This window comes from Convolutriloba macropyga, chromosome 6 (genome assembly GCF_964194025.1).
Source record: "Convolutriloba macropyga chromosome 6, txConMacr16.3, whole genome shotgun sequence".
In the NCBI taxonomy this organism is placed as follows: domain Eukaryota; kingdom Metazoa; phylum Xenacoelomorpha; order Acoela; family Convolutidae; genus Convolutriloba; species Convolutriloba macropyga.
In genome coordinates, this window is record NC_134473.1 from 27,206,295 (window position 1) to 27,232,511 (window position 26,217).

General features: G+C 35.7%; 1 protein-coding gene across 1 annotated transcript in view; it reads right to left on the minus strand.

Annotated features, from left to right (window-relative positions):
* Positions 1 to 4,382: 4,382 nt before the first annotated feature.
* The window catches only part of LOC142340905 (mitochondrial dimethyladenosine transferase 1-like), a 498,997-nt gene continuing 477,162 nt past the window's right edge, over positions 4,383 to 26,217 (minus strand). Inside the window, exons 2-3 of the mRNA XM_075391676.1 lie at positions 5,843 to 6,163; positions 4,383 to 5,362 (exon numbers count right to left, since the gene is read on the minus strand). Coding sequence (XP_075247791.1) covers positions 4,454 to 5,362; positions 5,843 to 6,151 — 1,218 coding nt within the window. The 5' untranslated portion in view covers positions 6,152 to 6,163 and the 3' untranslated portion in view covers positions 4,383 to 4,453. The remainder of the gene's footprint in view (positions 5,363 to 5,842; positions 6,164 to 26,217) is intronic.

Sequence of the window (26,217 nt, forward strand, 5' to 3'; positions counted from 1 at the left end):
CTCCTACTGGTTCAAGGGCGGCTCCAGTTGGAATTTGCAGATCTGTCAGGGGCTTACATTCTAGTCCTGGTCTTACTGCTATAGCGACACCCCCTTGAGGTTTTTTCTTGTTGACGGCTCTCTGGACTTTTCTATCCCTTCTGAAGACATTACAGTCCTTTGGCACGGGGTTTGCAGACTCTGAAGTTATTTTTTTCTCTGCAACACCAGGACGTCGATACTCCAATTTTCTGTCTTCTTTTCAGGATAGTGCTCCTGGCTCTCCACCCATTTAAGTTGCATGGAAGGATTCTGACAATTTTCCTCTTCACTGAATTTGTCCGCTGCGCTTGTGGTGGATTTGGTTTCTTTATGTAGCAGCCACAGTGCCATCGGTAGTTGTTCTGGGCTCTGATCTCAGCTATCATCATCTTCGCGCACTTACTGTGGACATATCTGCGGCAGTCTACACAATAGATTGACCAGTCTCTACTGTTGATCGCTTCATGGCATTAGCCATATGGCCACTTATGTAGTCCCGGGTTTTTTCTCCACATCTGCTGTGATCAATAGACGCCTCAGTTCAGCAGGGTCTGCTGAGCACCACCACAAAAACCTGACTCCAGAGGGCATTTGTCTGTTTGTCTCCAACATCTTTTAGGGTAGGGTATTGGCGGATCGATATGGTCCGTCGCCCGTCGCCGTGCTTTTGCTGAAGGCTCCCCACACGACAGGCCAGCTTTATTCGCACTCCTTTTTATCGTTATCAAAAACCACATACGTCTATACAATGATAGCTACTACAGATATTAACTAACCGGCAGACAAACACCTATAAGAGCGCCAAACTATTCAAATTTTCCCTCGCCAAAATTCTCGAACAATCAGATTACTTCCAAAATGAGAGCAGAAACCAACAATGAAGGACTAGAGAGAATTCCAATTTTCCTATTTATCAGCCCGTATGACTTGATAAAAATCCATCCGAGCCAAATTTGAGATTAAACTGGTCGCTTTCAATTAGTTTAAGCTCACAATTAATAGAACACTGCAATTTGGCTGCCTATTAAAACTAATTCCAATTGCGGCCCTTATTATACGTCATTTTCATTTTCCGCTTTGCAACACAGTAATAGAGCTTTTAAAGCAAATCCAGTACAAGGCACCAATTCAGCTGAACGAGTCGCTATTGATTCAAAGAGTTATGTTGTTATGTACAAAAAGTTTTCGGAATCTATAAAGCTTCAGTTTGACTTCAATAAGACGACCAAAAACCGATTTGTAACAAACAAGACGGCTGGTGCTAGTTGAGCGGGAGGTAAAAGCAGATCCAACATAGTCCACAAAAAAACCAAAAACGATCTCAGTCATCGCTCCGTTAGATTCAATCAGGAACAAAAGTGAAATGATGGATGTCATAATGAACAATGAACCGTTCAGAAATTTTTTGAGTTCATAATAAATTCGTAAGTTGCGGAATTAGTTGTAATTTTGGATCTTTTCAACAATTGCCCCCCCTTTTGCAAAAGGGGGGGCTATTCTTGAATAGAATTTAAGCGAGCTATTTATTAACCAATCAGAGACGACTAATAACTTTCCACGCATGCACATACTATTAAATTGAATAGAATAAAATACACCGTGGTATAGCAATTAGCCGAACCGGAATACAAAGCGAAAAGAATTTCCGACTGGCGGGTCGGTGGGCGCGCTTCGCGCGCGTCGCGGCTTCGCCGCGATAACCGACCCGCGATTTCCGGATTACATCCCACAGCGCATGAGAGGCATGGCCATGAACAGCGGTCCGCAATTGCGCTTAAACTAATATTCGGCTATATAAAGTGTAGGCCAAGTAATATTGTGGTAAAGTATAGCACAAAAGGGGAGGCGATTCTCTACTAGGTACCAAAGGGGGGGGCAATTGTTGAAAAGATCCGTAATTTTCTTCCATATACGGATTTAAGATGCGTTGTAAAACTTTTTCGTTTACAAAAATTGGAACTCGAATGATTATCATTGCTTCACAAGATTTCTCTTCCTGTTAAATTAGCATTTCAACATACCATTCAACGACCTCAATTTTTCTGCTATCGGGTCACCTTATAAACGTTTTCACTAAACATGATGCTCCGAAGTCACATTCGAAAATCTTTCTCTTTTTTCTGATAATTGTAGCCTGTCACAGTTTCAATGCCATACCACCTTTTATTGCTTAATCTAATAACTTTTTCACATTGCGACCGTTTGCAAATTTGTATTCAACTGTTTCGTATCATCATTATAATACGATCAATTCTACCCAAGAGCCATCTTTTCGATTTTTCAAAGTTATTTTTTGAAAAGCTTTGTTGAGCACTATTTGCTTCTTTGGAGTTTGCAAATAATTCCAGTTTAAAAAAATTAAACCTCGCAAATTATTAGTTATCTCAATTTAAATTTCTCTGATCCGAATTCTTGGTCAAAAATTTCAATTGAATGTGAAATCAAAAATTATTACAATTTTAATAACATAGCCATCAGGTTGCCAGAAAAAAAACCGCAATAGCCTCGTAGATCTGCAGTCTCAAAAAAACAGTAAAAAGACAGACCAAAAAAATTCGTCTTTTCATTGAAGGCAGATATGTTATTTTGATTAAAACTCTGTTTTTGCTGCCTCTATTAGCTGCTCTCTGATAACCTTCATTTGGAGTGACACACACCCATTTGACCTTATCTCTTTGAATTAAAGTAAATAAAAGTCAATTTTAAAGTGACGAAATCATTTTTGAAAGTGAGGTAAGTCAAGTGTGACCAAAAACTTAATCACGCGCATGAACAAAAAAACTCGCTCCACTAAGAGCAAAAAATAACTTCACACATGCAATTCAGTTGAAATTGCATGAACGAATGAACAAAAAGTGGCCGTGACGTCATATGGTTGTAACAAAAATCATGACGACGAAATAAAAAACATAGCAGGAAAAGTCCTGACGTACAATTCAAAGAATTTTCATTGACTAAACAGAAAAACTAGACCTAGAATGGACTATGAGTGAATTGAGAAAACCATTTTAAATCAGATAAAAATAAGAAAACAAAATCAATGTCAAAATGCCGCATGTGAACAAAAAACCACTAGCGAGAAGGCGAATTTTTGTTCAAACACCGTTTTCTCACTCTACTTTAAATTTAGAGCGAAAAAATTTCACGCCGCAAAACGACTGGCTTTTTCGCTCCATTTCCTGTTTCGGCGTGACCAAAATCACTACTCCAATTTGACTTCAAAAATCATGAAAATGTGTGAACAGATCTTAAAAAAAAGACAGCGCCCCAATACAATTCAAATTCTTTTAATTGTAAAAAACCAAGAGAAGGTCAATAACAGCCCCAGCTATCGCTGTGTGGCTATTAAAAAAAACAGCAAAAACTTAGTGTCTTTATCTTGTTTAATGCTTTTGTGCTTTTAAAACATAACAGAGAACCAGTTTCTATTTTTAACTAATAAGTCTGTCATAAATGGCCAATTGAATCGTCCAAAAAATTCAAGAGAATATGAAATAAATTCTTCAGAAAATTACAATTCAGTTCTTTTTTGTTCAAGTCACCATTAAAAACTTCTAGTGGTGACTTGAACAAAAAATCTCTGAAATGAAAACAAAACCCGACAAAATCTCTGAAATGAAAACAAAACCCGACAAAATTGAGCTCCAAAACTTCAAAAAGTAACCTTTTAGTATTAAATTCCTGCTCTGACTTCATTTTCAGTAGATTTAATACCGCAATGAGATATCTGTTTGAGTCTTTCGAGCCCAAGCAGATATGAAGACAAAATGATGAAAAAATTCGAAAATTTCTTTAATATTACGTTTAACTTTTTCAATTTTAGTTTCTTCAAGGCTGACTTGTTCTTGCAACAGCTAATAAAAATCTAAATTATAGGTCAGCAGAAAACTAGATTGTCTTATAACAGATAGACATATTAAAAAAGAAATGTCGAAAAGGCTGAAAAGTTTGCGGGGTAATTTGGGGGTTAATTCTTCTGCAGTGTATAAATTTTGAATTCGAAATCTAAACTTTATAAACTTTTATTGTTGCCACTCCTATCATTCTAGAATGCGTAGAAAAGTTTGATAATTTGGCTAGGGAAAAAAGCCGGCTTGCAATATAATTCCTTGGATTTTCTTTAAAAAATGTTGGAACAAAAATTATTTGCTTTTAAGTAACTTCATTGTTAAGAAAATATTTTTTGCATTTCCATTTTTAGGATACGGTTATGATCACATGAAGAGTATTCTTTTCCTGAAGAGTATTCCGCTTAAGCTACGTTTTATATAAATTTCTTCGAGATTTCATAATTGACAGTAAAAATGATCAAATTGGACTCTTTTGCTAATTTTTGTTAGGCACGAAAAAAGTTATTTTGGATCAATTTGAATTTTCTTCAATAATTTTCTCCTATAATGACTGTTATGAAAGAAAGTAAAAAAAAGTAAATCTATGAGTTGAGAACAGTTTCTGAAGTTCTTGAATCTAGTTCCCAACTGCAATCTTCTTCATGAGTTTTAGTATCAGCCAACAGTTGATTTGGAATATTTAATTTCGGTCTCTGGTAATCGTATTCGAACAAATTCTCATACTTTGTACATAATCTGAAGTAAACGTCTGCAAGCCCTGAAACTGATTTCAGATCAAGGAATCTTGGATACAAATCTTGTGGAACATCAGCTTCTGTACAAAGTTTAATAGCCCAAAATTTTGCAACTTCCTTAGGGAACAAATCCATTAATCCCCTGAAGCATTGTTTGTTCTTATAATGCATAACTGCTTTAACTAACTTTTCAAAATATGGTAGAGGAACGTTGATTAGCTTTGATTTTTTCGGTTCGAAAATAACCAATCCTGTATCGCATTCAGGTCTTGGTACGAATACTTTGTTGGCTATAGTCATAACATAGTCAACATGGCAAATGCTTTGTGCCATTAAGGACAAACGGCCTCGTTTATCATCGCCTTCTCGAGCGACAATTTGCTCACAAATTTCTTTCTGAAATGTGAAGACCATTTTGACTCTTCCGTGTTGAAACAATCCCGTTTTGTTATCCATATCGTGAAGTAATTTCACCAGAAACGGAAGCGAAACATTGAATGGCAAATTGCCCATAATAAATAAATTTGGACTCTCATCGTTCCAATCTTTCTCATTCCCAAATATTCTAGAACTTTCTGTGAAATCGTGCTTTAAACAATCCTCCGTAATTAACTGCAAATCACAATTCAATTCCTCAGCCGCCGTTTTAAGCATGGTTATGATCGGTCGAAACCTGAAATCTTTTTCTATTGCTATTAGTCTTTCTGGAAACTGCTTCAGAATTTCACGCGTAATTATTCCCGGTCCTGGTCCTATCTAAACACAAGTAAAGTATCTAAGTCAAGAAACACAAACTAAATTTAAACTGCTTCAACTATTGGCCAATTTATCTGCACAGGAGCAGTGCAGTTTTCAAGACGTCTTCAGATATAAATTGTAAAATGGTTTCAGCGATTAATCTCTTGATTAAAAAACTGCCACAATCAATACGACATTAAAAAGGCTCCGGGTACGGGGTCCTATTGAATCCCATAGAAGGATCATTAACATTTCAATTAACAAGTTTTTGCTATGAATCTTCTCAGATCCATTGACGCTTTTTTAATCAAAAATTGACATGGCTTAATCGATGGGATTATAAGATACCGTAAAATTTCCATGATCTATTGATGCTAATCATGGCACCGCAGCCCGGGCTGCACCCCAACTTTGCAACTTGTCTCCTGCCTTTTCACAAACGAATTATCCAAAATTTTGAAACTTTTACCTCCATTAATTTTCAAGCCAAAATCTAACCTCATAGACGGTTGCGTTTCTGAGCGAACCTAAAGATCTCGCGATACGTCTGGCAATGTCTTCCCTAATCAAAAATGTCTGAGACAACAGTCGAACTGATTTCAACCTGTAAATCCTCAAAAGGTCCTGAATGGAGGGCAGAGGAGGAAATTTCATCCTCTTAACTTCGCGGCCTTCAAAATTATGAATTGAGGTTGCATCATCGTGGTTGAAGTAGACAGTTCTGCACATGTTCAATGCTGTTGGATGCCGGGTTACTCTGCAGAAGCGACAGTATACCGCAAATGAACGCATCGATGAAGCAGCCATTTTAAACTACATCTGAAGATCCAAAAAATTATGCATGTTTTAAACCTTAGAGGGACATTAAATACACAAGTAACTTCAGCCTTCCTCGCCGTTCAAATAATTAGGCTTCCTTTAGAAAATTCCCGTGTTTTCACCACCTTTTTTCATGATTACGTCTAGCGGGCCGGTCATTTACGGCTGGTGTGAGTGGCTCAACAGATTTCATCAGAATCGGTGACAGGAAAAAATCAGACCCTTTCGGCGACAGCCAAACCAAATAAACAAGACCTCAAATAACTGCTTTCTGGGAGATTTTTGATTATTTGTAAATTGGAGTTTCGTTGTAATAAATCAAAAACTAATCAATTCTTTACAAAAAATCCTTCAAAATCCAATTTGAGGGTAAAAACTGACTATGAGGCTCGGTACCGTGCGTTTGCACATGATGTTACAACACAGCTGCTCCACATTCTTGGATTAATTGTCTAACAAAAGAAGAAGACATTGGAAACTCAAAATAATAAGAATAGTTAATTCTCTATAATTGAAGACTTAATGGATTCTCAAATAGGGCCAGACATCTACACCAATGAAGTTAATTGCTGTCATTTCATTAGAAATTGCCAAAAATTTCTGACATCTGTAATTATAGCCCTGTTGCTAACAATCAGGATCGGAGGAACAATCGATCGGAGGAACTGAGAACTTCATGTAATATGTTATTTATCCTTCAAATTACTGCAGTTTAACACATATATGGCTTTAATTGCTGCTTAAACCTGTTCTTTGACAAAACAAATGCACAACCCAAATTGACCAGCAATTAAGAGTCAGTAATTAAAAAGGAAGCTATTTAAGCAGCATCACTAGGACCAACCAATGTGTGACCTTGAAAATGTTAATTTCACTTCAAGGGGCTGCAGAGAGTATGACAAATTAGAACAGATAAAATGAACTAGTTCCTACTTGAGATAACTTTGCTTAGAACTGCCAAAAGATCAGTATCAAGACAATCATCTTGGGAACTCATTGAACGAAACTCATTTTAAAACTCATTTCGAAACAATGAAAATTCCTGAAATTCAACCAAAACAACAAAGCAAATTTTTCTGCCATCTTTGAGAAAAACTACAGGTTTACACATCCCTTAGATTATTTACTAAGTGAACATTTACATGTACCGCAACGTACTCACTGGAAACAAAAGTGTAATTAAAAAAAAATTTGAGATAATTAAATTTTAATTTTCAAATATTTAGTCTGCTAAAAACTAACACTTCAACCATTTTTTCAAAAATTGGATTCATTCGTGCTAGGTGTTTAGTTTTAAACGTCAGCAGACAATTTTTGAAAAATCCCAAAACTACAAAAACAAAAGTACAAATTTTGCCGAAAAATTGTGCAGCTATTTTGTATTAAGACCTTCTGTTCCTTTCATAATTTGCATTAATGTCACAACTGTTATATTATGGCCAGACATTAGTCATCATTATGCTGTATGTGGCGAATCATTCAAAACTTCTGAGAAAAAAAACGCTATTGAAAACAAGGAGGCTCGGTAATGTGTGTTCTCACAAGATGTTCCAACCCCGTTCATCCACATTTTTGGCTTAATTGTCTACCAAATGAGGAAGAGGAAAAAAATTTCAAAAAAAAACAAAAGTCGTTCAAAACTAGTTGGTGCATGAAAAAAACATTGCTTCCAACTCCAGCCACTTTGTATAGTAAATATCATAAAAGTTTATGAAACTCGGAATCAAGTAGACAAAAAAGAAAAACATCCAGAGTTAAAAAATATGTTTACTTTTTGAAAACAAATTATTTCAAATAACGAAAACCATTAGATATCAACTGAATCCTTTAATTAGGATCACGCTCAACCATACCTCCTTATGAAGCCATTGAGACCTGTCATTATCTAGAATTTGATTTAGGTCTACAAAAACAAACGACGGACACAGACGAAAAACAAAATTTCGATTAAACTTTGCGACGAAACGGTGCCAAACCCGTAAAAACATAATCTATTCCGCAATAAATAAGATATTAACAATTGCGCTGTTGTTGAACACCAATAATATGATATGTATCCTCTGAATAATGAGACCAGCTAACAACTAGACATAAAAACAACAATTAGCTTCAAAGTCATAAAAAAAACAGCTGCGGACTGAACTCAATTATTATAATCATTTATTGGTTCAGAGAAAACCATTCAGATCTTTCGTTATTCATATGTTATAGGGCCACAAAAAGATTGACAAATGCAGAAAAAAATCAAACATTGAAAAAAAAATTTGTGCAAAAAAAACAAACGTCGGAGCAGTTAAATCAAAAAGCAATGCACTAAAACATTAGATATGTTCAAATCTGCTATTCTCCATTATCAATCAACTTGTTATGCAACCTGTAATTAATGACACTAGGTAACAAGCAGACAAAAAAGAGCAGCAAGATCAAAATTAAAAAAAAAGCTCTTCATTTTTCTGAAAACATTTGATTTCCGAGTCATGGAAAAATTTAGGTATTATCTGAAATCAGTAAAAAGGTTTCTTGGTTTTTTTGCATACGAAGCGTCATTTATCCAGAAATTTTTAAACAAATACAAAAAATAAGACAAAAAACAAAACAACAAATATGTTGAATTATGGCTTCTTTTTAAACGCCAATAATGTGACAATTTGACAGGACAAAAACCCAAAGTTGGGAAACAGTTTCAAATTTTTATGGAAACTGGTAGTATTAAAGCCGAAAACTGAAAAAACCATTACTTACAACGCAAAAACTGCAAAAGACAAAAAAATTTAATCTATTAGAAAGTCAATGCGACCTGCCATTGCTGACGTGAAGCTACAAAAAATTAGGAAAACTCATTAATCAGTTGTTCATTTTGAAAACAAGTAAGTTTAAAAATCAAAAAGACCATAAGCTTTGAACTAATTAGACAAGATAGATTTCCTTAAAACAACTTAGGAAGCTAATTAGAACAGTCGTTAATATGCCTCGATTTGAATTGTTCTGTTCTGTATTTAACATAAAAAAAACAAAATCAAGAAAAATTTTGAGATAGCGACTGATTACAATCTGAATTATTATTAGTCTGTGAAAAAAACATTTAGGCTAGATTCAGCCCTGCTATTCCGATGAGCTTAAACTAGCTCTTCCATTTTTTTGGATGTGGATAATTTGACAAAAAAGTCAATTTATGAAAAAATAAATGATGCATTTTGGACAATTCTCGAGTTAAATTATCAAAAAACCGTCAAACATTTAATTCAAGAACACTGTCGAAGGAAGCGCAAGTAAAACCAGCCCGCTATGGAGTTTGCTATGATTGTGTCAGCAGCTTAAAGGTGTGTTAACCCGGCAAATTCAAACGTGGACAGAAAAAGCTTTTGTGCCAATTTTGATGTAAAAAGTCTGAATTTTTAAAAATGTAGCTAACATTTTAGCCAAAATATATTCAACTATTCAACTATACTCTTCTTTCTTTAGAGGTAAACCAAACAACACTATCGTTAACGATTTGTCGCAAAATTGGCAAAAAATGCGTAAAAATACGGAAAATGTGAACAAATACAGCGAAAATTAGTCAAATGTTCACTGAACTTCAAACATCGATAACTCCATCATAAAAACGAACTTCACAAAAATATTGTAATTGCAAATTCTACGCTGGATGAGCTTTCTAATGATACTACTCACAAATCTCTTCGATGAATATTTCGATCGGAAAAATTTGACAGAACAAAAAAAGGCGGTAATGATATTTGACGGAACAAAAAAGGCGGTAATTAAAACTACGTTGTCACGCACCTATTTCGTTCCTTATAATTTCGTGATGATATTCCTTAAAATATCCCTAAATTAGTGCTTTATATTAATTAATATTCATTTAGTTTCAAGGCCATTTATAGCTAATATTTCCATCTAGGCCTGTAACCCCTAATTTGTTTATGTTTAAGAAAAACAACCGCAGATTGACAATTTTACTAGCAAACACTTCAAGTGCCTAAAAGCCTCAATATTTACTTTTTTGAGTTTCTTGAAGATAAATTCACATAATCAGTAAATAACTTTGTGAGAGATTATGTACTTGGTGAAGTAATTATTCTGATAAAGTAGGTGCTAATACGGAATTGTATATGTACTGAACAAACACCAAGAGACGTACAAAAGCCGGAAATTGTCCAACTTGTAAATCAGTAAATATTTGCGAAGGACCAATACAACTGAAGGCACAGTCCTGCGGAACCCACTATCAGCAGAACACCGGAGAACCAGCCTGACAATCAGTTGCCTATCATCTCATAAAACCTTGATAAAACTTGAGAAACTTCTTGTTAAAATTATTAAACAATTCTTGCTAAAATAATTAAAGATTGAACTGGAAATTCTCTTGAAAACCTCCAAGTTTGATAAACTAAGTTACAGATGAAATAGCGACTAACTTAACACTAAAATGTAAGGCAAACTAGTGGATATATCACGCATCTGAACCGCTCAATAAAAGGCTATTACTAGCTAATTTTATTCAAAATATATCTGCTAAAAATCGCACCGTGAAACACCAAAATAAGTCCTTGTAAAATGCCAATTATTCAAGTTAATTACTTCTAAAATAAACCTCAATAACACCACGAGGAACACTATTAAAATCAGTGCGTAACATGGTGACAGGAGTTATTAACTGTTTTCCAGTTTAACGAACCGAAACTCTGATCAATTCTTTGATAAATTCGATAATTTCTTTCTTTCTTTCGACATTTTCTTCTTTTGCCTTTTCTTCAATACCTTAAGAGCCTCCAATCATCCAGACAAGCCTCCAGCACTTCCTTTCCGAGCAAGACGATAATGCAGAAAGCAGTAACAAAGGAAAGAATGGGTGGAAACTGTGTTTGTGTCTCTGTGGACTAAATGAAACGGCAATGCAAAAGTGTTTGAGTGCACAATAACTGGAACAAACTCAACCACAGCCGCCACAACGGACAAAAACAACACAGGGTATTTGCAAACGAGGATATTGTGGGTAAATGAATTTGTAGAATTAACTTTGGTGCTTTATTTATGTCAATTTATAAAGAACAAATTCTCCCCGCTATTAACAATTGCCGAGCTTCCCCCAATTTTGTTGAACATATTGAAGGAAATAACATCAACTACACCCATAACAGCAATAAAACACAAGCTCAGATAGTAAGCGCTTTTTCTTCTTCAGCTTATAAATCCATCGTTATTTATGTGCTAGATAAAGATGACAAACGTGTTGCAATTTATTGGACAGCAAAAAGTTTAAATCAGAAATCTTGTAAATTTGGACTTATCCGTCACAAACTTCAATCTGATAAAGAAATTAACCTTGATAACATCATCACTGATTATCAGATAACATCAGAATAATAAATTACTGAAACCATAACTTAATTATTAACTAAAAAAGAGGGCAAAACAAAAGTTTAAACAAAAATAAAAAACAATTATATTTTATTTCCCCGCCCAGCTCCGGAGGTTAATGAATCAAACAGTGACTTCGGTCATTATGCTGTTGCCTATCTGAGTGCAGCTTCCACAAGGCCTGTGCGGTCGTGGTCCCCAAGAATTTTCCTAAACTAAGGGGCACTCTTTAGAGGTGAGACTTCGGCGGCCCATACGGCTTCAACGATATAAGTCTGACGATTCGACCGGAGCTTTAGGAATAGGTTTATAAGCAGCCCATCTTTATTATTTTCTGAACGAATGGTTTCAGTAGTTTCTTTTCTGATATTCTTGTGCTATTAATTTAACTGTTTTCATCTCTTAAAACCCCTAATCTCTCCATTAAGTTAAGTTAAGTGTGCTATTTAATACTTTAGAACGAAAATAAGACTGATTGAACGAAAAGTATATAATCTAATCGGGTAAAAAGCAAAATGGCACACGCGCAGATCAACATCACGCCTTTTTCCGGATCAGAAACGGACAATTTTAACGAGTTTGAACAACTAATAACAGGTGCAATCGGAGTTGCAGCAATCGCAAACGCGCAACAAGCGAACTTTCTGCAATTACATTTAAAAGGAGACGCTTTACGATACTTCTTAACCCTAACAGAGGCTACCAGACTAGTTTTTGAAGACAGTATAACAGCTCTAAGACACAGATTCACGCAGGATGACTTGAGAGAGATCAGAATTATAAAGTTAGAGAATCAAAAGTTTAATCCAAAAACAGACACTGTTAAAAATTTCTTAGTAAAGTTAAGAACTGAAGCCAATAAAGCATATCCAGCATCTGAAATAGTAGTAGCGCCAGCTGGACATGGTGACCCAGAAGCTCGTAGATTCGAAAGAGAGACATCAGCAAGAGATTCTGCCCTTCAGATGTCAGAAAATCGAAAAAATGAGCAAATAAAGCGCTTCTTTATTAAGTCTATGCCAAATTGGCTTAAGCCTAAGCTCTTAGAAAGACCAGAAACAGATACAATAGATCAGTTATGCACCTTAGCTAGCCAACAAATTGCAATTAGGAAGATGTGCAACAGAGAAGAGTACTTCGACGACGGTTTTAATGAAATAACGGAAACAAATACTGATAAAATGTTAAAAGCAATAACTACTATTTCAAATAATCAAAAAGAACTTGAGCAGAAACTTGAGCAGAGATCAGCACCTAAAAATGAGCCATCAGAACAAGGCCCAATAAACATTTTTACACCACATTAACCTCAACAAGTCTATAGACAAAGTTATAGGCAAAATTTCCGCCCTCAATATCAAAATTATCGGCCAAATTACCCCCAATATCAGTCTAATTATCGCCAATTCCAGCCAAACTATCGGCCCCAGCAACAGTACGCCCCTCGTGCTAATAATTACCAAGAGTTTAGACCACAATTTAATGCCCCTAGATCATTTTATTATAATGAACAGCCACAAACTTGGAATTATTGGACTGAACCTTCAAATATCCCCCCATTTGTTCACCCAGCTTATGTTAATAGACCTGTTTATCGGTTTCCAACAAAAAATACCCCTCAAAACCTTCCCCGACAGGGAATAGTTTATGATAGCCCAGCGCCAGCACAAAACCGATACAGTATTCAACAAGCAAACCAGTTTAGTCATGCAAGTATTCCTCAAAGTAGAAATATGAGAGGTATGAATTACCCATTTAATCAACAAAAAAACTAATAAAGCCACCCAACTTTAAAAAACCAAAAAAAATTATAAAAACTCAGTTAATTATTATAACGAAAGCACGTCTAGTCCTAGCTTAGATAAAGTAATAGAACCAGTTTATAATAAAAGTAACAAAAAGCGTAGAAAACGCAAAAGTAATAATAATAAAAGTAAAGTTAATAATTCTGTGCAACTCCCAACACAAGTACCTCAATCCTCACCAAAGCCAACACCACATGTTCAGCAATTATTCAGCATTGTCCCACTTTTAGGCAGAACATTGTCCTATGTTAAAGTTAATTTTAATGGAGAATTAGAAAGACGCGCACTAGTTGATACAGGAGCATTTGCAAATGTGATAAGTCGTGAGTTTTACAAGGAACTAATTAATACAAATATCAATTCCATAACAGAAATAGAAAAGCCAGATCTAGATAAAGTAAAAATGGCAAACGGAAATATAGTTAAAATTGATAAAGCAATTAAAGTTACATTTAAATTGGGCACACAAACATTTACAGAAGATTTCCTTGTTTTAATTGTCACAACTCCTGTCACAACCCATTCTTCGTTAAACACAAAGTTAGCATCTGCCCAGGACAAAGCTACATTAAATTCCCTGATCAAACATTACAAATAAATGAAATAAACCCAGAAAAGCAACCCAGAAGAGTTGTAAAACGCAAAAAATTTGGAGTTTATACACAGAAAAAGCAAGTTTTACAGCCGAATCAACAAGCAGTATTAGAATGTAAGCTTTATGATAAACTAGAATCATTGACTGACTTTTGTGGAGTAATAATTCCAAATGAAATCTTTGAAAAAGATAGTGAAGTAATATTAACATCATCTCTAAGTAAAGTTGCTGAAAATAACATTCTCTACATCTATGTCCTGAACATTACTGACCACCCAATTACCATAAATAAAGGCGCAGAAATAGCCAAATTCTCATTCTTAACATCAGACCAAGCTGAAAAGTTGTTAGAAGTAGATCCTCAATTAATAAATGTTGCAAAAATGAGCGAAAATTACTTAACAGAAATAAATCAACTAATTCAAGTTACAGACGTACAGACACCCCGAAAAGAAAATCTCAACCAGCGAAACCGGCCCCGGAATATGAAAAACTATGGTTCCGAACGCCTGAAACGTGCCCAGATCCGACAAATTTGTCGCCCTTGCAGAGAGATATCTATGAGCAACTACTAAAGCTGCAAGAAATGGAGAAATTAGATCCAAAGGGTAATCATCAGGATAAAATAACATTTTTGAGCAAGTTTCCGTGGGAAAAATCAGCCCTCAATGATGAGAAAAAAGCAGTAGTAGGTGAAATACTAGTCGAATTCAGTGATATCTTTGCGAAACACAGATTTGACGTTGGATATAATACAGATTTAAAAATAAAGTTAACTCCAGAAAGAAGCATACCAATTTACGAACAAGGCCCTCCAACGCCCGTCCATTTGAGAAATGAGTTAAAAGTAGAGCTCGCACTAATGCATTATTACGGACTGATAACAACTTTGTCTCAATCAAGATATAGTAGTCCACTTTTCGCTCAACGGAAAAATTCAGGAAGACTTAGACTATTAATTGACTTGAGAAAAGTAAATCATTTGCTGAAAAACGATTATGTGAATACGAATTTCCCGATTTCAAATATGAGTGACGCAATAAACTACTTTGCCGGGAAAAAATTGTTTACGAAACTTGACTGTTCTCAAGCATACCACTGTGTGCAAATGGCAGACGATGTATCAGTGCAACTGCTAGCATTTAACTTTGCTTCGAGAACTTATGCTTATAAATGTCTTGCACAAGGATTGAATAAGTCAGTAACAGGATTCAGTTCCTTTATTAGACATTACTTGGACCCATGCTTAGCTTCAGGAAATTGTACCCAGTTTATGGATGATATTGGAAATGCAGTAACAAACTTTGAACAATTGGTACCCTCTTTACGAGAAATCTTTACATGTATACGTCAATCCGGACTAAAACTGTCGCCCGAAAAGTGTGAAATAGCAACAGATACGATGAAATTCCTTGGAAATAACATCAGTGCAGAAGGAATATCACCAGAAAAATCAAAAATAACGAAATTTCTTGATAAATTTGAAATGCCGAAAACAACAAAGCAAGTAAAACGATTAATTGGCTTCACGCAATTCTTCCGTAATTACATACCTAATCTAGGTGAGAAACTAATGTCTTTTTACAAGCTCCTGAAGAAGGATGCAGTAATAGAAACCACAGAAGAACATGTAAAAGCATTAGAAGTAATAAAGAAGGATCTAATGGAAGCAACGAATGTAACTTTGCGATTGCCAAAACCAGGGCTACAGTATGTAATTCTTTGTGACGCTAGTTACCACGGTGCAGGTTTTGTACTAATGGTGGAAGACTACGTAAATGAAACAGGAAAGAAAGAAAAGAAAACATACGCTCCCGTTTCGTTTGGATCGCATTTGTTTAATGCCACACAATTAAAGTTCTCAATTTATTACAAAGAGTTCCTAGCTTTGTACTAAGCGCTGGACTACTTTTCACACTACATTTGGGGATCAAGTAAACAAGCAATTATACTCACTGACAACAAAAGCCTCACACAATTCTTCCAGTCAAAAGTAATACCGCCATCTCTTTGGAATTGTTTAGACAGAACACTCGCATTTAATATAGTAATTGCTCACATTCCTGGACGCGCTAACTACGCCGCAGATTTTCTCTCCCGAATGGAGAATGACAAAACAGCAACAATGTCTTTAAAGTTAACAGATAGAATTCCTGTTAGAGAAATCGAAATTGACACAGAAGCACAAAACCTAGATGTTGAACTAAACGTACTACTAGACACCGAAATTACCGATGCCGAATTAAATGGAGAAGCACTGAACGCTCTCAAAAAGATTGGGCTTTATGAAGAATACAAAAAACGTCAAAGTAACTTACCAGTAACAGAAATTCAAGGGCTCTTTAAACTAAAAAGAAAAACAGAAATAAATTCAATTGAGTACCCAAATCCATTAGATGAGTTCCCAGATCTTACAGACAACTTAATTAGCCTTAATTTAGCAGAAGAGCAGCAAAAAGATACAGACCTTAGAACAGTAATAAACTGGCTTCAACAAAACAATCAACAACCAGACCTAAAGTATGCTACAACAAATTTGAAAAAGTACCACAAGCACTTAAACAGATTAATTCTTGAAGGGAATGTCTTATACCGGAATTTTTATGATGATACTGGAAAAGTACTTCATAAACAATTCTGTGTACCTAAGCATTTGTGGAAAGAGACTATATATAGGCTCCATAATTCACAAACAGCAGGTCACTTAGGCATCAAAGCAACAATTCAGGAATTTAGAAAGCGATTCTATTACCCAGGCTTCACCGAACATTTCATAAGTTTCATCAAAATCTGCCTCACTTGTCTTCAACTTAACAGAGTACCAAAAAGCCATATAACACCAAAGTTGCAACCAGTCAGTTCACTACAATCATATCCAGGAGATATGCTACAAATCGATTTAGTAGGCCCCCTAAAGTCATCACAATATAAGTATGTTCTGAGTGGAATAGATGTTTTCACAAAGTACCTATTCGCAGTTCCATTAACAAATGGATACGCTGACACAGTAGCCCGAGAACTAGTAAAGGTGTTCTTCCAGCACAGCTACATTCCTCAAACGATACTTAGTGACTTAGGAACCAACTTTACTTCTGAATTAATGTCAGAATTAGCAAGTTTACTAGAAGTAAAGTTAAAACATGCCTCACTAAAGCACCCTCAGACTATTGGAGCAGTAGAACAATCTCACGGACCACTGAAACGAATTCTGAAACTTAATACAGAAGAACAATGGAAAGACTGGCATAAATATGTTCCTCTTGCAACCTTTATTCATAATACTTCATATCATTCAGCGACAAATTGTTGTCCTTCAACTTTATTCCATGGCAGAGAACCCATAAAACCCCTTGACATACGGTTCTCCAGAAAAGTAATGGATGCAGTAGCAGTAAATTCCGATTTTGTAAATGAACTGCAAGATGCCATGATGCAAAAGTTTGGAGAAAACAAAGAAAAACTAACAATTGCATACTTGAAGTACAAAAAGTATTATGATCAAAAAGCATCAGCAAAGCCGATTCCGGAGAGATCATTATGTTTACTTTTAAACCCTAAGCTACTAGAACAATCAACAGTAATAGCTTCCCAAGTTCAGAAATGGCTACCGCTATATAAAGTAGAAAAAGTCCTTACTGATTCTAATTACATCATTCGAAAAGTAAATACGAACTACACCCAATGTGTTCACCGCATCAGATTGAAGCCAATTAAACCAAGTGAAACTCCTGAAGATCTCGAAGTCATCAATCCTGTAAACTTTCAACCTGATCCGTCGAGAAGACAACACATGGAACCTGACCTATTTGATAAACATATCCCAGAATTAATCAATGAGCAAGAAACAGAGATACAACAATCCAAGAAAGTGAAACAAGATCCAGTCAGAGTGACCATAAATGTTCCTCTAGGTGGACCATTAGCAGGACCAGCAGTAGCAGCACCTCCAGCAGCACCACCGGCCCCACCAAGGGCAGTAGCACCAGCAGTTAGACCACGAACTGCCCCAGTTAATCTTCCAGTAATTGATTCCTCAAGCTCAGATGAAGCAATTCCAATTTTATTTAATGAAAATAGCAGTTCAGACGAAAATTTAGCTGACCTAAACCTGGATGCAGAACAAATTGCCCGAATACCAGTTAACCCTTTAATTGCTGACGAAATTAGACCTCAAGAACCAGAAGTTCGTGTTCCTCTTGTATCATCTTCATCAGATGATGAAATGTTCCTACCAGCTCAACGGCCTCGCCCGTCAATAGAACCATTCGATAGTGACTCGCCTCCAGAAACACGTGAGGAACAATTTGCGATAACTGATAGAAAATTAAGAGCCCGACCTTATCACCCTAAACGACAACCAGAAAAAAGTGTTTTCAAATCACCAAAATACCAACAGAAGAAAAATGTCCAAGGATTTAAAATAACTAGACAAATATGGTTACACGATGAAGATAGAACAAACCCTTACCTAACCAACCAAGTTAGAAGATCAGGCAGTCCTAGATCAAAAAACGCACGAGCCAGACTGGAACAAGAAGAAAAACGTGAAGCAATAAAAGCATCAGCACAAGCTGCACAACAGTCAAATACACCAAGTAGAGAGACAAAACTAGATCAAGTTAGAGCAAGTATAGCAAAATATTCCGGGAAAAAGCCCAGCAGTTCAGCAAACAAACCAGTAACTAGATCTCAATCGAAAAAATCTTCACCAGGCTCATCTAATCAAAATTTAAACCATTTTAGTCAAGAAATAAATGCAACATATCTAAGTTCTCCAACAGATATCTCATATTCACCACACTCTTTTGCACACTGTATATCAGCAGATCTTGCAATGGCAAAGGGATTAGCCCGACAAGTCAAAAGCTGGTACCCAGCAGCCCCAAGTGCAATTAGACTTAGATATCCACCTGATATTGGCTCAGTTTTAATCTACTTCGACCCCATTTCTGAACGTTATATCTTCAGTTTAGTTACCAAATTTAGATACTACCACAAACCCACATACGAATCAGTATTAGCAAGTCTCTATGAACTGAGAGAAATAGTAATAGATGCAGGAATTACACACTTAAGTCTCCCAAAACTCGCCAGTGGCTATAATAAATTGGATTTTAACATCATTTTTGAGCTTATATGTTAAGTCTTCGACCCTCTACCCATAACCATCTATATCCATTAGCATGTAAAGACCCAGTACAGTCTAGCAGTACCCTTCATTTGTCCCAAAAGCCCAACAAGCCTGAGCAACTTAGCCCTAAAGTCCAAAAATCGCCAAAAATTCGAAAAATTTTGACCTCAAATCCTAGTTATTTTGTTATATCTCCAGAATTACTTGTCTGAACCTGGATTAACCTATTGTTCTGAAAAGCCCTTATCCAGTAGAAGCGATTCCAGCTATTATTGACCCCATTCGACCCGTTCTAAGTACCAAAAACTTAGCCTAAATTTGACCCTTCCGAAAATCCTAGGTTCACTTCAGAAAAATAGTCATAAAATTGTGAAAAATGCCCCGATCATCCCAAATTTTTGCGCTGCAGCCATTTTCAAGCCGAGGAACCGACATGCGTATTTTGAAGCGATTTGGAGAATTTTAAAAATTGAGTGACGCTGGAGCCCTCAATTTTTGACACTTTTCGAATCCGCTCGAATTCAATGATAACTCCTACAAAACACCTTCAATTGACCCATTTTATAGCCTTAGACCATCCTACTGCTCACGCTTGACATCCCAGTACCCAAAAATCCCGTCAAAAATCAATAAAAGTTGAGTTATGACAAAAATACCGAACCCTTCCAAAGTGTGCTAAAATTGATTAAAATGTAGTGTAAATTATACTCCAAAAATATGCCAAAAACTGTCCCAAATGCCTCCAGCAGCTACTTCCAACTGCCACCTACATGGTACAAACTAAAATAACCATAAAAACCCAATATTTCCAAGTATATGTTGAAAAATGACGAAAAAATGAAAACTGCGCTTCTTCAATCCTCCGCTTCAAAAATTTTGTCATTTTATTCTCCACCTGACCCAATAAAAGCCACCTATACCCCCTACAACCCTAGTGCACCCCCCCACTAGCTTTGTAGTACCAAAAAAGCCAGTCCCAGCTCATCCAAGTATCAACCATCAAGACTTAAACCCAAATAAGCTCTGAAATCGCCACAATTTTGTCAGGAAAAATTCAGTTATTTCCAGCTAGAGTCAATATTATTCATTTCTGACAGCAATTAACCATACCATCAGCACGCCCGCATCTATAGCTTTCAGAACATGCACTCCCAGCCTCCTAGTGCCAATACAAGCTGAGAAAAGACTGCCAAAATAACGAAAATCACAAAAATTTAAGTGTAATTTCCAGAAAAAGTGATCAAAAATGCATCTTAATACCTGAATATGCCCAATTTTATTGTTAATTCAGCTAGCACTACTCATGAGCAGTCCAACAATAGCAATATCAATCATTTTGAACAAGTTTTTCATAGCCTCATAGCCAATAACCTATCCCCTATCTGAGCCTTTCCAAAAAACCCAGGTTCACTGCAGCAAAAACGTTATAACTCGTAAAAAAATAGTTGAAACCGCCCAAATTTTTGCGCTGCAGGGTTGTTTGAGCCGATAAAGCGATTCACCAATTTTGAGCTCAATCTAAGCATTTTAAAAATTGAGTGACGCTGGGCCCCTCAATTTTGGAGACTTTTTGAAAATTTACGAACATGTTCATAAAATCCGAAATATTGATCGAAAACCTGATATTATTAGCCTAAAACATCCGCATGCTCAAGCTCTACACGCCCATATCAAAAATATTGAAAAATGTTAAGTAAAATGTTGAAATAATAGTAAAAAATTGAAGCCTACCAAACTCTTCTCAAATTTGTCAAAATAGAGCCAGATTTAGACCAGAAAAATAGTACCAAATAGCCGAATTATGAGCCCATATCCAATATTCAGTCTCCCTAGTAGTTGTCTAAGCCTAATAAATCCATACAATCCCACAGAAGTTCATAAATGTTGAAAAAAGTGAAAAAATCGAAAATTGCACATATTTCACAAAATTTGATCCGAAATTCTAAAGTGAAAAACTCAACATATTATAGTCAAATCATGCATTAAAACACACCAAAAGCTGCCACCAACATAGTACTCACTAGTATGACCCACAATTACCGCCAAAAATCAATCATCTTCAACCCATGTCAACTTATGCACAAAACATGACGCATCACAAGTAAAAATTCAGTAAAAATCTGGCATAAAACCTCAGTTAAACAACTCCCAACCTACCAAAATGCTACCTCTGATACCCATAGATATCAGCACTAACAGTTAGCACCTGATTTAGGCCACTAGAGACCGTCTCGAAGAAGCTCAATTAGTGGAAAAATCATGCCTAAAAATTAGCATTTTGGACGCAAAAATCAATGTTCTGACCCAATAAATAGCTTCAAACCCTATAATTCACTAATATACATTAGTACCAAGCACAGACAGTACCATTTTAACCATTCAATACCGATAATGTATGAACAGTGACGACTTATTCAGACCGAAATTTCATGATTCAAAAATAGCCAGGTTCAGATCACGGAAACAATCATAACTTTGCAAAAAATGCTTAAATTGCGCCAAATTTTTGCGCTGCAGGGTTTTTTAAGCCACTGAAGCGGCCTACCAATTTTGAGCCCGATCGAAGCAATTTAAAAATTGAGTGACGCTGGAGCCCTCAATTTTTCGCATTTTTCGATTTTTCAGACATCAGTAAAAAAGTTGACCAAAAAGTGTCCAAAAACCTGAATTTATTGCATAGTTATTCCCCACCGATGTCTACTGAGTGGGCCAAGCCAAAAAATTTGCCCAAAGTTCAATAAAAATTGAAAAATTCACATATTTGCCACACTAGCCCTGATGCGGAAAAATGGCCAAAATTACGCAAAAATTACATGTGAAAATTAGTACCAAATACTCTTCTAAACCAGTTCAAATTACACACAATTGCTGCTAACAACCAGGACAAGTATCTAGAACCATTAGAAACAGTCTATGATCAATAATTCGCAAGTAAATTAAAGTTAATGCTCAAACGTCAAAAAAGTCGTTATGTCATCAAATTCTCATTTTCACCAATATGCCATTATATAGCTACACACTGCCACAAAAACATTACCACATGCTCACATGCACAGTTTCTAGTTCCACCAGTAAAAACCAAACATAATTGTTGCAATCCAAAGATATCTCTGAAAAACTTGCCCATAACTGAAAGTACATTACATGATAATCAAAACAATTGAACTGAAACTAGTTAATTTCCATCAGCGCACCCCTATCACTCAGCAAATTCAGGCACTAACTGATAACATACGCACCAAACAACGCTGAAAAGCCATAGCAATCAGTCACTACTACCACTGACACCAACTTATTAGCTAAATACTCACTAACTCCCATTTTCCCCTAATTACTCCCTGAAAAACTCGAAAAAAGATGTAAAGACTGCATAATTCGACCCCCCCAACCACTATCCCTATCATCACACACCCAACAGTCAACCAAATAACCACACTTCAACATGTTTAAACACCATATTTTGTAGTAATAGCAATAAACACACACATCAACACACATGATCCAAAAGTAAAGTATACCTCAAACAAATAAATATCACATAAACAAGTGCCACATTGAGAAAACTAGACCTAGAAGCCTGAATCCAGTAAGCAAACCAACAAAAGGAACCACCATAACATGTGATAACGGCAATAGCTGGTCACAAAACCAAAAATATTGCAAAAGTTTCACAATATCGAGTTCCATTTGAGTATCTGACCACTGAGAGAAAAGTTGACTTTTAGTCAAACTTTCAGCCAAACTTTCAGAGAATGAACATATTGCTGTCAATGAACTGCACATACAGCACCACAGCTTTCCGTTCATTTTACGCTCGAAAGGCAGACAAATTGCCAAAGCTAGTGAAACACAATGAAAAGGGAAACTGAAGAGCTCGTGCACAAAGTGATGAAAATTGTTTTCTTAGATATTTTTCTTTTCTCCCCGAACAGGACCTCACGAGTCCAAGTGAAGGATAATAAAGGAAAACAGCTCTTGATCTTGCTCAGAGTGAATAGCCTGACCTAAAACACATCATCCAGCAAAAACAGAGTGAAGTAACTACCCTGCATAGATACAATGCTTAAGTCCATAAAGGCTTCACGAAAAGCCAAAAGGTGGAAGATTATTGCACGAGTAGCATGCATCACAGTTCTCCTCTCATCAACGACAACATTCCAATGACAACCATTCGGACAATATAAACGACGACCAGAAGAGACAAACTTGAGACTTCTCCGCAAGTGACATCAGTTTTGTTCATAGGGAGAGCAATCTTCAAGTTTTCCTTCAACTCTTCAACTGTCCAACTGAAAAGTGCATCTTCAACTTGAAACAGACAAATTTGACACAGAAGACGAACAAACTACCACAGAAGACGAACTGGACAATCGAGCTCAACCCCGAGAGGAGAGTATTCTTTGAGTTCTTGAAAGTCTTATATAAGTTTGACAAGTATTATTCTTTTAACCGATAAAGTATCCCTTCACCCATTAAATTCTAGTAATCATTGCTTTATACATTCAAACTAGTGCTACATTCCTGATAATAACCAGTGCTTTAAACCATTCATTCAACCAGTATCCTTCTTAATCTCCTAAACGTTTAGAGCCATTATTAGAGCCAAAGAAATAAACATGATTATTTTCAAGTGCTAACTCAATGTCTTCTCCTCAACTTAACTTAAACTTATGTCTTCATTCTTTCTTCTGAATTAGCGCACTTTACCTTCTTTAATGTTTCTTTAACGCCCTTTATCTTGTCTTAATTTTCTTCATCTTAACTTTATCTTAACTTAAATTTTATTTCTCTTAACTTCTTTAATTTACTTAAATGCTTTCGTTCAAAACTCTTTTCTAAGAAAACATAAATTGGGTGGCTCCAACAAAAATATGTTTATAACCTCATATTCGTGCAGATTATATGTTTTATAGAAAAATTGTAAAACCCCAATTCTTTCACTAACAAATACAGCGAAAATTAGTCAAATGTTCACTGAACTTCAAACATCGATAACTCCATCATAAAAACGAACTTCACAAAAACATTGTAATTGCAAATTCTACGCTGGATGAGCTTTCTAATGATACTACTCACAAATCTCTTCGATGAATATTTCGATCGGAAAAATTTGACAGAACAAAAAAAGGCGGTAATGATATTTGACGGAACAAATAAGGCGGTAATTAAAACTACGTTGTCAAGCACCTATTTCGTTCCTTATAGTTTCGCGATGATATTCCTTAAAATATCCTTAAAATAGTGCTTTATATTAATTAATATTCATTTAGTTTCAAGGCCATTTATAGCTAATATTTCCATCTAGGCCTGTAACCCCTAATTTGTTTATGTTTAAGAAAAACAACCGCAGATTGACAGTTTTACTAGCAAACACTTCAAGTGCCTAAAAGCCTCAATATTTACTTTTTTGAGTTTCTTGAAGATAAATTCACATAATCAGTAAATAACTTTGTGAGAGATTATGTACTTGGTGAAGTAATTATTCTGATAAAGTAGGTGCTAATACGGAATTGTATATGTACTGAACAAACACCAAGAGACGTACAAAAGCCGGAAATTGCCCAACTTGTAAATCAGTAAATATTTGCGAAGGACCAATACAACTGAAGGCACAGTCCTGCGGAACCCACTATCAGCAGAACACCGGAGAACCAGCCTGACAATCAGTTGCCTATCATCTCATAAAACCTTGATAAAACTTGAGAAACTTCTTGTTAAAATTATTAAACAATTCTTGCTAAAATAATTAAAGATTGAACTGGAAATTCTCTTGAAAACCTCCAAGTTTGATAAACTAAGTTACAGATGAAATAGCGACTAACTTAACACTAAAATGTAAGGCAAACTAGTGGATATATCACGCATCTGAACCGCTCAATAAAAGGCTATTACTAGCTAATTTTATTCAAAATATATCTGCTAAAAATCGCACTGTGAAACACCAAAATAAGTCCTTGTAAAATGCCAATTATTCAAGTTAATTACTTCTAAGATAAACCTCAATAACACCACGAGGAACACTATTAAAATCAGTGCGTAACATACGTAAAACTGATAATTTTTCAAAACGTTTTTGTATCACGGCATATAATATCAGAAAAAAAAACAGAATCAAAAGGCCGTTTTAATCGGCGAGTAACCAAAGGAAAAAGGCCACTTGAATTGGTATCAGCTGCTCGGCAAAAAAGTCCGTTGAAACAGAATTGTTGCTGAAGCGGAAAACTGTCACATTACATACAAAATCTTACTGTACATTTGAAAAAAATGGTCGTTATACCGTGTTTTTTTTAAGATTATGTCCACAGTTGAAACAATCAAACCATCACTGACATACGTAAAAAATACAAAAATTGAAAGTTGGCCCAAGATCGAGGCAAGATTGCCAACAAACTCCAAAAAACTGATGAGTTTGAGAGGAGAGGAAAGTTCCAGTAATCCATCAATTACTCTGATCAGTTGTGGTGACGAACATTATTAACACTACATTGACAGCTTTTCAGAGTTTTTGATAAAATAAGCGGAATTTACTGCTACAAAAACGACCATTGTTCAAATTTGTCAACGTTGTAATGTACTAAAGAAGCAACAGTTGGTAACATTGCCAACGGATTATCGGACAATAGACTTAAAAGAGATCTTTGAGACCACAGTTTAAAAAAGAACACCCAGATCAAAGACAAAAAGTGCCATTAAAAAATTCAAAGTCAAACATCTTCAAAAAAGACGGCTTGGTTGACCTCTACTGTTTTTCAATCAGAATTTAGACTTCTTGGCCCGCGATCAACAGTTCTTGAAAAAATTGAGGAATACATATTAAAACATAGCAGGACAAGTCCTGACGTACAATTCAGGGAATTTTCATTGACTAAACAAAAAACTAGACCTAGAACGGACTATGAGTGAATTGGGAAAACCATTTCTAAAAAAGTAAGATAAAAAACAGAGAAAATTAATGTCAAAATGCCACTAGCGAGAACAAAAAACCACTAGCGAGAAATGTCAATCTGATTCTCACAAAAAAATATAATGAACTACAAATGGATTGGGAAAACCATTTGGAAAAAAATCCGATCAAAAAAATCGAAAAAACAGTAAAAATCAAAGTGAAATTGCCGCATGTGAACAAAAAACCACTAGCGAGAAAGCCAATTTTTCTTCAAAC